Here is a 13,446-nt window from a genome sequence, read left to right on the forward strand (position 1 = left end):
CATGCTTATTTCCACAAACCAAACTGCTGAAAAATACACAAAGCAGTCTTTGTTTGCCAGATGTGGAATGCATATTCCCTCCAGGGACAACGACACAAACCTTTGAATTCAGTCACTGCAAGACAACAGTCAAGGTCTGGGGACCTCCAAATATTGAAAGTCTAAACAGCCTAAAAACAATGCAGCTCACCAACAGATAATCTTTCTGATGATGGCAAGTTAGAACCCAGCTACTCAAAGCAATGCTTTGCAGGGCCATCTACACCAAGCAGGGAATTTCAGTCCCCCAGTGAACATGATTACCTTTTAGACCCATCAATAATCCAGCCTGGCTGGTTAACTATCAACATTGGAGAACTGTGCATAAAATCTCACTGGTTTTCCAAACAAATTTGTCTCAATGTAAATTGCAGAACCCAGTTCTGATTTAGAAGATAATTATCCACATTATTGAAAGTGGAAATACTTAGGAAATCTACATGATAACACATTTAACCTCAACCATTATATCTGTAAAATACACAGTGTCACTCTTGCTCACTTACCAGAAGAGGATCCTGTTTCATTTCAATTCAGTATCTTTGCTCTACCTCTGCATCACCTGATATGGTTCATGAAATTGACCATATATGGTGTCAGGAAACAGAGGTAGTTTAAATAATCTACATTTGTATTGCTAAATATTAGAAATAAGGTATCGATTTAAATGGGTTTAATTTAGTGTTTTGCGTATGAGACAGTATAATTCTAGTTAGACAAAGTATTTGCATACATGAGGGTTTTGATTTCACTTCAAACCGTGTTTCTATTGTGCTGAAAGACAGCTTACATTGCGAAAAGTAAAAATGGGCTCACTTTTAGGGAGAAGAACTTTTGAATTTTAGTGTTTAATTGGATTCAGTCAGTTGGAGATGGGAAGCTCCAGGTTCTGCTACAAGCAAGAAAGCTATATAATAGAGTAATGGGCACAAAAGCAAGTTCCAGAGAAGCTGAAGGGCAGTTAGTTTTAGAAACTAGAAGTTGGCAGTCAAAGGAACGAAGAACAGGGTCACTGAAGCTAAAGACAGAGCTGGAAGTGCATACCTGGGTGAAATTGGCCAGAGAAAAGCCAGAGATTGGAATCAATCATAAGTTTGGTTTCCTTATTTCCAGCCTTCAGAAACAAAGGGGACTGACTTTCTCAGTTTTGGTGTAGAAGGTTAGATACTGTGACTGCTCAAGACAAAGAAATGCTGAAATGGCTGTTTTACCATTGATCTGCCCCTCCAACACCTGGAGGGAGAAATCATTGGTAAAACAATGTACTTGGTTTGAGGGGGGTGTCATCAGACCACAGTCAGCCTATGGTTGTAAAGGGACTGTGTTCATTGAGTTCATTATAGAACAAGATACATTGTGTAACCAGTGTTATCCTTGAAACTTGTGGACATTTGTGAAGATTGGGAAGAATGGAGGAGTATTGTATCATAGTCAAACTTTTCACGTACAATAATTTTTCTTTATTGTTAAAAGCTAACTGACATTGCTGTGGTTTTGCTCCTCCATGTTTTCTAAAAAATGTAAAAGTTGCAGAATTTTGAGCCAGGGTTCCATTCTAGAACATAGAACATTACAGCGCAGAACAGGCCCTTCGGCCCACGATGTTGCGCCGACCAGTTAAAAAGCAATGACCCTCTAACCTAAACCAAACCCTTTCCATCCATAAACCTATCCACGGATCTCTTAAACGCCCCCAAACTAAGTGCATTTACAACTGCAGCAGGCAGGACATTCCAATCCCTCACCACCCTCCGGGTAAAGAACCTACCCCTGACATCCGTCCTATAACTACCACCCCTTAATTTAAAGCTATGCCCCCTCGTGCTAGCTTTCTCCATCCGAGGAAAAAGGCTATCACTGTTCACCCTATCTAAACCTCTAATCATCTTATATGTTTCAATAAGGTCCCCTCGCAGCCGCCTTCTTTCTAACGAAAACTACCTCAAATCCCTCAGTCTCTCCTCATAGGATCTCCCCTCCATACCAGGCAACATCCTGGTAAACCTCCTCTGCACCCTCTCCAAAGCCTCCACATCCTTCCTATAATGTGGGGACCAGAACTGCACACAATACTCCAAGTGTGGCCACACCAGAGTCTTGTACAGTTGCAACATGACGCTGCGGCTCCTAAATTCAATCCCCCTACCAATAAACGCCAAGACACCGTATGCCTTCCTAACAACCCTATCTACTTGATTCCCAACTTTCAGGGATCTATGTACACATATACCTAGTACACATACACCTAGATCCCTCTGTTCATCCACACTATTCAGAGTCCTACCGTTACCCCTATACTCTACACATCTGTTATTCCTGCCAAAGTGAATTACCTCACACTTTTCCACATTAAACTCCATCCACCACCTCTCGGCCCAGCTCTGCAACTTGTCCAAGTCCCCCTGTAAACTAAGACACCCTTCCTCACTATCTACCACACCTCCGACTTTGGTGTCATCAGCAAATTTACTAATCCACCCAACTATACCCTCATCCAGATCATTTATAAAAATTACAAACAGCAGTGGCCCCAAAACAGATCCCTGAGGCACACCACTCATAACTGAACTCCATGACGAATACTTACCATCAACCACCACCCTCTGTCTCCTATCCGCCAGCCAATTCCTGATCCAATTACCTTAATCACCCTCAATCCCATACATCTGCATTTTCTGCAGAAGCCTTCCATGGTGAACCTTATCAAACGCCTTACTAAAGTCCATATATACCACAATTCTGGGATCTTACTGTCCAATAATATCAACTGGGATTGTAGCAAATGTTTCATTCCTACTTAACTAGATTTGATCAGCACATCTTCAATAATGGCCTTGCTTCTATTTGCTATGCTGCCACCCAAAGGCTCTGTTCACAAGATCTTAAATAGCAGCAGGACAATTGGCTCATCAAGCCTATTCCACAATTCAAGCAATCATGGCTGATTAAATTGCGGCTTCAACTCCATTTTCTTGCCTGTCCTCCACTGGCTTGGACTCCCCTGTCGGCCAAAAATCTGTTTAACTCAACCTGGAATATACTGAATGATCCAGCCTCTGCTATTCTATGGGGAAGAGAATTCTAAGGCTAACGATGCTCACGGAGAAAAAAAACTTTTTTTTTAAAATGGGAGATCTCGTACTTTTAAGCTGTGCCCGAGTTCTAGAATCACCCACAACAGAAAATATCCACTCAACATCTAACCCATGAAGCCCCCTCAGAATCTTGCATTTCAATCAGATCACACCTCATTCTTTTAAACTCTGCTGAGTATAGGCCCAACCTGCTCAATCTTTCCTCATGCCAGGAATCAGCCTAATGATTCTTTTTCTTCTTCTAATGATTCAAAGAATATCCCTCCTTAAGGAGAGTAAAACTGTACACAGTATTCTTGGTAGAGATTCACTAATGTCTTGTACAGTTGTAGTAAGACTTCCCTATTTTTATACTCCAAACTTCTTGTAACATAGGCCAACAAGCTAATATTTTGAGATTCATTTATAAGGATGTCCAGGTTTCTTAGTATCACTACATTCTGTAATCTCTGTTACAATCCCAGCTAATGTTAATACTGGATGACAGATGCCAGAAATCAGGCTTGACAAGTCCTAATTGTTTTTTAGTAACTGTGGAGGCAAGTTACTGAACAAATTCACAAGTCTTAATGAACTTTTAACATAAAAGAGTAAAACATTTATTAAACAAAAAAAAACCTGATTAAAAAGGTTGCAAAGATTGCAATACAAATAGAAGAAAACAATTCAATATTTACTATTTATTCATCTAGCTATCTTTGCTGTCACATACAAATTCAGAAAGATAAAACAATTTACCCTGAACATTAAAGAGTAGAAGACAGATATGGTCAGTGTGCAGTACATGTGAACCAACTGGCAAACTGTGGTCAGACATACCACACTGTAAAATAAAAGAAGATGCAACTCAAGTAGATTCTGTGGATTTTTCAGCAACCCACCCAGATGCTTGTCACTCCATCAGCCATATGGTCTCACTGAAACTCTAACGCGGCTTTCCAATCATCATGGTCGACAAACTCACCTTGGAATTCTCCCCCAAAGAAAAATTTCTCCTGCACGCACAGTTTCAACAAGAATTCACTTGCAGGGTTTTACTCTCACCTTGAGATTCCTATCCTTTCCTCTGGATCTCTGCGCACACTCAGGCTTCACCTTTCCAAGCAAGTTTCAGATCTACGGCCATGCCAAGCAAAACACCACTGCTCCAAAAGGGTACCTTTGCCCTTATGGCCCGCATCATGGAGTTAGCAACCTCTGGTTGCCCCCTTGGATCTTTGGGGCTTCTCCTAAGCCCACTTTGCTCCTGCAGCTCTCTGCTTAATTCAGAGCTTCTTTTCTCTACTTGACAGGATTTTCTGATCTCTGCCCTTGTTCCTTACCTAGGGCATTCTTCACCTGATCGCTGGTTTGGGATCTCCTCCCCATGTCCTGTTCCCTGGGACACCTGACCTCTAGAACTGCAGTGGGGGGGGGTGTGCGCGCGCGCGAGGGTAGGTGACATTATGGGGTCTAAAGTTAAGGAGAGGGTACAGGCAAGGGAGGAGGCCGAGGATGTCCCAATAATAAAGGGAGTAGGGGACGTGAGTATGGTTGGTGGTGTTCTGGCAAATAGGGTCCAGGTGAAGGCTGGGATGAAGGCACTTTATCTGAATGCACAAAGCATTTGGAATAAAGTGGATGCGCTGGTGGTGCAGATCAGCACAAATGGATATGATCTGGTGGCCATTTCAGAGACGTGGCTGCAAGGTGACAGGAACTGGGAGCTGAATGTCATTGTATGGTGGAGTTTCTGCTGCAGATGGAGGAGGAGAAGAAAGTGGGTTCCCGGACACGCGTCCTTTGTTTGAACAGAGGGGAGTATGGTAGGATGAGAGAAGAATTGGCGAATGTTGACTGGGGGAGCGCGTTGGAAGGTAGGTCTGCTGAGGAGCAGTGGAGGATCTTTAAGGAGATCTTTCTTGGTGCTCAGCAGAAATTTATTCCGATGGTTAAATAGGACCGTAGGAGGAGAGGTAATAACGTGGATAACGAAGGAGGTGAAGCAAAGTGTTAAATTAAAAGCGGAGGCGTTTAGAGTAGCTAAGAGTAGTGGGCGAGAAGAGGATTGGGAGAGGTTTAAATGTCAACAAAGATTGACAAAAGAAGTTGATAAAGAAGGGTAGGATATACTATGAAGCTGGGCTAGCGCTTAATATAAAAAAGGATAGCAAGAGTTTTTATAAATATATAAAAAGGAAGAGGCTGACTAGGGTGAACGTTGGACCCTTAGAGGATGAGAGGGGGGACTTAGTGGTAGGGGATGGGGAAATGGCTGAGGCCTTGAATAACTTTCTTGTTTCGGTCTTCACGGAGGAAGACGTGAATAATTTGCCAGGTGTTAGTGATGGAAAGATGGTAGGACTGGAGGGTCTCAATGACATTATTGTTACTAGAGAGGCGGTGCTCGACAGACTGAAGGGACTGATTGTGGACAAGTCCCCACGACCGGATGGAATGCATCCAAGGGTTCTGAAAGAAATGGCGGAGGTGATAGTGGATGCCTTGGTGGTTATTTTCCAAACGTCGCTGGATTCCGGGGAAGTGCCGGAAGATTGGAAAATGGCTAATGTTACGCCGTTGTTTAAGAAGGGTGGCAGGCAAAAGGCAGGGAATTATAGGCCAGTTAGTTTAACGTCTGTTGTAGGAAAAATGTTAGAATCCGTCATCAAGGAGGAAATAACGAGGCATCTTGAGGGGAATTGCTTGATAGAGCAGACACAGCAGTTTCGTTAAGGGGAAATCGTGTCTGACGAATTTATTGGAGTTCTATGAGGATGTGTCTAGGGCGGTGGATAGAGGAGAGCCGGTGGATGTGGTCTTTCTTGATTTTCAGAAGGCGTTTGACAGGGTACCTCACAAGAGGTTATTACAGAAGGGGGCATGGAGTTGGGGGTAGGGTGTTAGCGTGGATAGAGGATTGGCTGTCTAATAGGAGGCAGAGAGTGGGGGTCAATGGGTGCTATTCGGATTGGCAGTTGGTGACTAGTGGAGTGCCCCAGGGTACAGTGCTGGGGCCTCAGCTATTTACCATTTATATAGATGATCTGGAGGAGGGAACCGAGTGTATGGTGTCAAAATTTGCTGATGACACCAAGATTGGGGGAACGGCAAATTGCGCGGAGGGTGTGGAGAGTCTGCAGAAGGATCTAGGTAGGCTGGGCGAATGGGCCAGGAACTGGCAAATGGAATTTAATGTTGGCAAGTGCAAGGTGGTCCACTTTGGTAGGAAGAATGGTAGGAAGGACTATTACTTACGTGGCGAAAAACTGCAGCAGGCGACGGTGCAGAGGGACCTCGGGGTCCTTGTGCATGAGTCGCAAAAACCCAGCCTGCAGGTGCAGCAGGTGGTCAGGAAGGCTAATGGGATGCTGGCCTTCATAGCGAGGGGGATTGAAGATAAAAGTAGGGAGGTCTTGCTGCAGCTGTATAGGGCACTGGTGAGGCCGCAGCTGGAGTACTGTGTGCAGTTTTGGTCGCTGCACTTACGCAAGGATATTTTGGCCTTGGAGGGAGTGCAGAGGAGGTTTACTAGGCTGATGCCGGAGTTGAGCTATGAGGAGAGGCTGAATAAACTAGGCTTGTACTCGTTAGAGTTTAGAAGAATGAGGGGAGACCTCATTGAGACATATAAGATGATGAATGGGATGGATAGGATAGAGGTGGAGAGACTCTTCCCGCTCAGAAAGGACAGTAGGACTAAGGGGCATAGCCTCAAGATAAAGGGGGGGGTGATTTAGAACGGAGTTGAGGAGGAACTTCTTCACTCAAAGGGTGGTGAATCTCTGGAATTCTCTGCCCGTTGAAGTGGTGGAGGCTGCCTCGCTAAATATTTTTAAGACGCGGGTTGATGGGTTTTTGATAAGCGAGGGGATTAAGGGTTATGGGGAGAGGGTGGGAATGTGGAACTGAGCCACGACAGATCAGCCATGATCTTGTTGAATGGCGGGGCAGGCTCGAAGGGCTAGATGGCCTACTCCTGCTCCTATTTCTTATGTTCTATGGCAAATAGTTGAGGACTCAGCACTGACCCCTGTGACTATCCATGAGTTATGCTTTGCCAAACTGAAAATGACCCATTTATCCCAAATCTCCGCTTCCTATTAGTTAGTTAGTCAATCCTCTACCCATGATAATACTTCATCCCCAACACCATAAACTCTTATCTTGTGCAGCAGCCTTTTATATAGCACCTTATCGAATACTTCAGGAAATCCAAATACATTACAGGCATTACTACTCTTTACCTACTTGCTTGTTACAATCTCAAAAGAACTTATTCTTCAAAATATGACTCCCTTTCATGAAACCATACTGGCTCTGGCCAATTGTATTATGGTTTTTGAAACATCCTGCTTAATAATGGATTCTAGCAGCTTTCTAATGATAGATTTTAGACTAACTGGCCTATAATTTCCTGCATTCTGTCTCCCTCCTTTCTTGAACAATGGTGATACATTCGTAGCATTCCAATCCGCTCGGACCAGTCTAGAATCTAGGGAATTTTAGAAAATTACAACCAATGCATGCAACATCTGTTTTCTAGTACTTTTTTCTCTAGTGATCTTGATTGTTTTAAATTCCTCCTCCCTTTACCTGCCTCTCCTGCTTTTCTAAAGATAATTTGTATCTTTAACTATGAAAAGGTACAAAATACTTCCTCAAAGTCTCAGCCACTTCCTTGCTTCCCCATGATTAATTTCCCAGTCTCACCATCTAAGGGACCAATGCTCGCTTGAGACATTTTTTTCCTTTTCATATACTTGTAGAAGCATTCATTGTATGTTTTCATGCTCGTTGCTAGTTTTCTCTCATACTCCAATTTCTTCTATTTTTAGTCACCCTTTGCTGGTTTCTAAAGTTTTTTTCAACCTTCTGGGATATCTAATCATTGCAGCATTGCAAATCTTTTCTTTCAATTTGATACCATTCATAACTTGCTTAGTTAGCCATGGATGGTACATCCTTCTCAGTCTCACATTCTCAATGGAATATATTCCTTTTTGAGAAATTAAATAGTGGCTTAAATGCCCACTGCTGTTACTCTACAACCTTACCTTTTTAATTATTTTCCACTTCTGTCAACTTTGTTTTCATACTCTTATATGCCGTATTTAAGTTCAAGGCACTAGTTTCATACCCATACAAGAACATAAGAAATAGGAGCAGGAGTAGGCCAAATAGCCCTTCAAGCCTACCCCGCCATTCAATAAGATCATGGCTGATCTGAAGTGGATCAGTTCCACTTTCCTGCTTTCTCCCCATAACCTTTAATTCCCTTGTCTGTCAGAAATCTATTCACTCATGACTTAAATATATTCAATGAGGAAGCCTCCACCACTTCAATGGGCAGAGAATTCCAGAGATTCACCACCCTTTGAGTGAAGAAGTTCCTCCTCAACTCCGTTCTAAACTGCCCCCCCCCCCCACTTATTTTGAGGCTGTGCCCTCTAGTTCTGTTTTCCTTTCTAAGCAGGGAGAATCTCTCTACCTCTACCCTGTCTAGCCCCTTCATTATCTTGTAAGTCTCTATAAGATCCTCCCTCAGCCTTCTAAACTCTAATGAGTACAGGCCCAGTCTATTCAATCTCTCTTCATAATCGAACCCCCTCATCTCCGGTATCAGCCTGGTGAACCTTCTCTGTACTCCCTCTGAGGCCAATATATCCTTTTGCAAATAAGGGGACCAAAACCGCACACAGTACTCCAGCTGCGGCCTCACCAGTGCCCTGTACAGTTGCAGCAAGACCTCCCTGCTTTTATATTCTATCCCCCTCGCTATAAAGGCCAGCATACCATTCGCCTTCTTGATCACCTGCTGCACCTGCAGACTGAGTTTTTGCGATTCGTGCACAAGGACCCCCAGGTCCCTCTTTACTGTAGCATGCTGCAGCTTTTCACCCTTTAAAGAAGAATCCCTCCTACTATTATTTCTACCAAAGTGGACAACCTCACATTTGCTAACCTCATTTCCCAATCTTCTAATTCCCCACTATTTTAAGCCGCTCTGTACGCATCGGCTTTTAATTTAATACTCTCCTTTATTTCCTTCGATAACCACAGCTGGTCATCCCTTTTCTTACAGTCCTTCTTTACCATCGGAATATATTTCTGCTGAGTACCGAAAAAGATCTCCTTAAAAATCCTCCACTGTTCCTCAGCTGTCCTACCAACCAATCTGCGCCCCCAATCTACATTAGCTAATTCCGCTCTCATCTTATCATACTCCCCTCTGTTCAGAGGGGACTGGTTTGGGACCCTACTTTCTCATCCTCCATCTGCATCAGAAATTCAACCATACTATGATCACTTGTCCCAAGAGGATCCCTCTCAAGAAGATCCCCAATTCTACCTGCCTCGTTACACAGTACCAGATCTAAGATAACTCGCTCCCTCATAGGTTCCGTTACATACTATTCAAGGAAACTATCCCGACAGCATTCCAAGAACTCTTCCTCAAGCTCACCGCATCCGATTTGAGTCAACTAATCAATATGCAGATTAAAATCCCCCATAACTAGCACCGTTCCGTTTCTGCACACATCAATTATTTGCTTGTTTATAGACCCCCCCCACCTCAAAATTATTATTTGGGGGCCTACAGATCACATCCACCAGCAATTTTCTCCCCTTAGTATTTATCTCCACCCACAACGATTCCACGTTTTGCTCTTTGGGCCCTATATCTTCTCTTACTATTTCTCACCCTCAAACTGAACGCAAAATTCTATCACGTTATGACCAATTCTACCTAGAAGATCCTTTGCTACAAGGTCATTCAGTAATCCTGTCTCTTCACATATCATCAGGCCTAAAATAGCGTGTCCACTGGTTGTGACCATATTGTTCCAAGAAACTGCTCCAAAATACTCTTTGAACCAATCCTTCAGGTTATCTTTGCTAATTTGATTCATCCAATCTACAAGATCAATCGCTCCCACAATCGTTTTAGTACTTTTCTTACAACCTCTATTGTTTCTTGATTCATGTTCTATCCTGCAGTGTAGCCGTCTAGGGAACAGAAAAGCCACTTCCACCGGTGGCCGTTTTCCTTGTTATTATTTATCTCTACCCAAACTGATATTGCTTCTTGATCCTCCAAATCAAAATCATCTCTTAGTATTGTTCCAATATAATCCTTTGTTAAGCAGAGGTACAGGACCTCATTTTCCTTTCTTCCTGTCCTTCCAAGATGGTGAATATCCAGGTCCAAGCTGTGGTCACTTTGCAATCATCTCTCTGTGATGGTTATTCAATCATGCTCATTTATCTAAATTCATCCTATTACTTAATCTATTGTTACCAATGCTGTGTGCATTCTGATAAAACATCTTTAATCCTGTCTTTTTCCCCCTACTCTGACCCTACTTAATGGTGCACTCTTATGTATGCATACCCTTTCACATTCCTGCCTCAGATAACAGTTGAAGAGAAATTCAACACCGAGTGATTAACTCTACACTACAATATTCCACGATTTAAAATAAATGAATTTTACTACACAAGAACCAAATTAAGCAAACACAATTAGATGAATATTTATATTTGACATCAAATGTGTAATAAAACACAATCACATATACTTTTAGACAAATATTCTGAACTCTGAGGGAATACAGCAAAGTTTTACCTGGCTGACTCTTTGAATGGCAAGTCTGTCATATGTGGAGACTCTAAGTCAGTATAGGGTTATATTTATTGGAGTTTGGAAGAGAGGGGTTCTCAGAGAAACTTATAAAATTCCATCAGGGTTAGACAGTAGACTCAGCGAGGGATATGGGCCAAACGTGGGCAAATTGGGAGTAGTTTAGTCATCAAAAGAAAAAGGCTGGCATGGACAAGTTGGGCCAAGGGGCCTGTTTCCATGCTATAAACCTCTGACTCTAATGTTCTCAACATTGAGAGAGTCCAGAACTAGGGGTCATAGTTTGAGAATAAGAAATAAACCTTCTAGGACTGAGGAGGAGGAGAAATTTCTTCACCCAGAGAGTGGTGAATCTGTAGAATTCACAGATTTCCTCTGACTGCACCTTCCAAACTCGCAACATTACTACCAAGGACTCAGATGCATGGGAACACCATTACAGGCAAGTTCCCTTTTAAAACACACGCTATCCTGATTTGGAACTGTACAATGGTTCCTTCACTGTCGCTGGGTCAAAATCCTGGAACTCTCTTCCTAGCAGCACTCCGGGTATACCCATTCAGCGGTTCAAGGTGACAGCTCACCACCACCTTCTCAAGAGCAATTAGGGATAGGCAATAAATGATGGCCCAGTCAGCGATGTTCACATCCCATGACAGAAAAAACAAAGGTGGTTAAATAAGGAAAAAAATATAAAATGCCAAAAAGCTGCTTTTAGTGGGAAATAAAAAAAGTAAAAATAGTTACAGTAAAACAGATACAAAAAGCTGTGTGTGTGGAGGGAGGGGGGGCAGGGACGGGGGAGACGCACACATAAAATGCTGTGCTGGGGGGGTGCGTGGCAAAGCCTACTTTTCCCAGAAGGAACTCTTTCTGCTGTACCACCGCTTCCCTTATTTATCACTTCCCAAAACAGAGATGGAAAAGAAACTATCAATGTCAACATTATCCATTTACCTGCTCCCACACCTCAGCCAGTGCTGGTGGCACTTTCCTCCAAATATCTCATGAGGCTTCAGTGTGACCAAGGGGCAATTTGCAATTATTTGCAAGGAAATAGCATAAAGCTCAGAAAAAAAAACAAAGATCACAAAGAAATCTGAATATAATATCCAACATGAAACTCCTGCTACAACGCTAGATTTTTCTGTACCTCAGCAGATGAATGACTTTCCAGTGTCAGCTCTTCAAGTTTCAGTGCAGTGAGCGCCGACTCTAATTCTTTAAGATGATTAACCACTTCAGACAGGAAATTCTGTAATCTGGTCACATAGTCCTGGAAGCTGCTGAACACAATCGGCTGTGGAAATATATGTGAATGTATTGTCAGATAATTTCTGCAACTTTATAGGGAGGAACTTCTATAATTGAACATTAATAACATCAATTTCTGAATTGAGGATGTCCTGTCTCTGACCCAAAAGTAACCTGAAACAAAATTGCCATCAAATCTTTCCAAGCCACTACTAGTCACTACACAACAAACCACCTGAGATGCTAGGATGCCTACATGTCTGCAGGTATCATCAGAAATTGACCTGCTCAATAGAATATGCAGCCAGGTTCTGTGGCAATATACAGAGTAACCAGGCAACTTTTTTATTTTATATCCCTCTCCCCTCATCTCTAACGTGGATTAGATTGGGTATGAATCCACAAGTGGTGGCTGAGCACGCATATTAGATACCTTCTGGTTAATTATGCAGTCAGTACATTGAGGGAGTTCAGAACTAGGGGGTCATAGTTTGAGGATAACGGATAAAGCTTTTAGAACTGAGGCGAGAAGAAACTTCTTCACCCGGAGAGTGGTGAATATGTGAAATTCACTACCACAGAACGAAGTTGAGGCCAATACACTGATTTGAAGAAATTAGATATAGCTCTTGGGGCTGAAGGGATCAAAGGATATTTGGCGGCCAGGGAGGGGGGAGGGATGTGTGTGTGTGTGTGTGTGTAAGAACCGGGATATCAAATTTGATGAATGGCAGAGCATGGCCTACTCCTGCTTCTAGTTTCTATGAGTCACTACAAAAACTAGGGTAAACTTTAAGCGAGCTGTTTATACGAGTCATTGGCAGATGAGACTGTACAAAGAATCAGTGGAATATTTTTTAAAAGTGAGGGTGTATTATAAACATATCTAATTTAAAAAAGGAAATTACTAAAGTTTCAGGATGTGGTAAATAAATAAAAAGATTAGAAACCAAGAACCAGCCACGATTATAGTAATTAAAAAGTTGGAGAACACGGAAAAAATTATTTCAAAAATGCTGTGAATAACGTCACATGAAAACTATCATTGGCAAAGCACCAGTCACAACTCCAGAACCTCAATCTAAGCGCTTTCCAGCCAATGAAGTTCTATTTAATTTATTTGCAAGGCAGGAGTTATTCATAAAGCTACAGGGAAGAGCTGGGGATTGAGTGTAACTGGATTGCTCTTTCAGAGAGCTCACACATGATGACCGAATAGTCCAGCAGAAGAGGAAGCTGGCCTCCTGCACTGTTCCACTCAAGTTCTAGTTGAGGTCGAGAAACAGCATCTCATCTTTTGATTAGGCACCATACAGCACTTCTCCACAGCGAGTTCAACTATTTCAGACTGTCGTCTCTGCCTCCTGCTCCAGTCCCCTTCTTTTTGGGCATGTGTCAGTTTTGTCTTACATTTGCTTTCTGATAGCAGCATGC

At 42.6% G+C, this 13,446-nt stretch overlaps 1 protein-coding gene across 1 annotated transcript in view; it reads right to left on the reverse strand.

Moving 5' to 3' along the window:
• The window catches only part of naa25 (N-alpha-acetyltransferase 25, NatB auxiliary subunit), an 88,269-nt gene that overhangs the window by 8,570 nt on the left and 66,253 nt on the right, over positions 1-13,446 (reverse strand). The window contains exon 23 of the mRNA XM_080208155.1: positions 11,912-12,058. Coding sequence (XP_080064281.1) covers positions 11,912-12,058 — 147 coding nt within the window. The remainder of the gene's footprint in view (positions 1-11,911; positions 12,059-13,446) is intronic.

This window comes from Carcharhinus amblyrhynchos, chromosome 20 (assembly GCF_965287045.1).
Source record: "Carcharhinus amblyrhynchos chromosome 20, sCarAmb.v2.hapA, whole genome shotgun sequence".
Taxonomy (NCBI): Eukaryota; Metazoa; Chordata; class Chondrichthyes; order Carcharhiniformes; family Carcharhinidae; genus Carcharhinus; species Carcharhinus amblyrhynchos.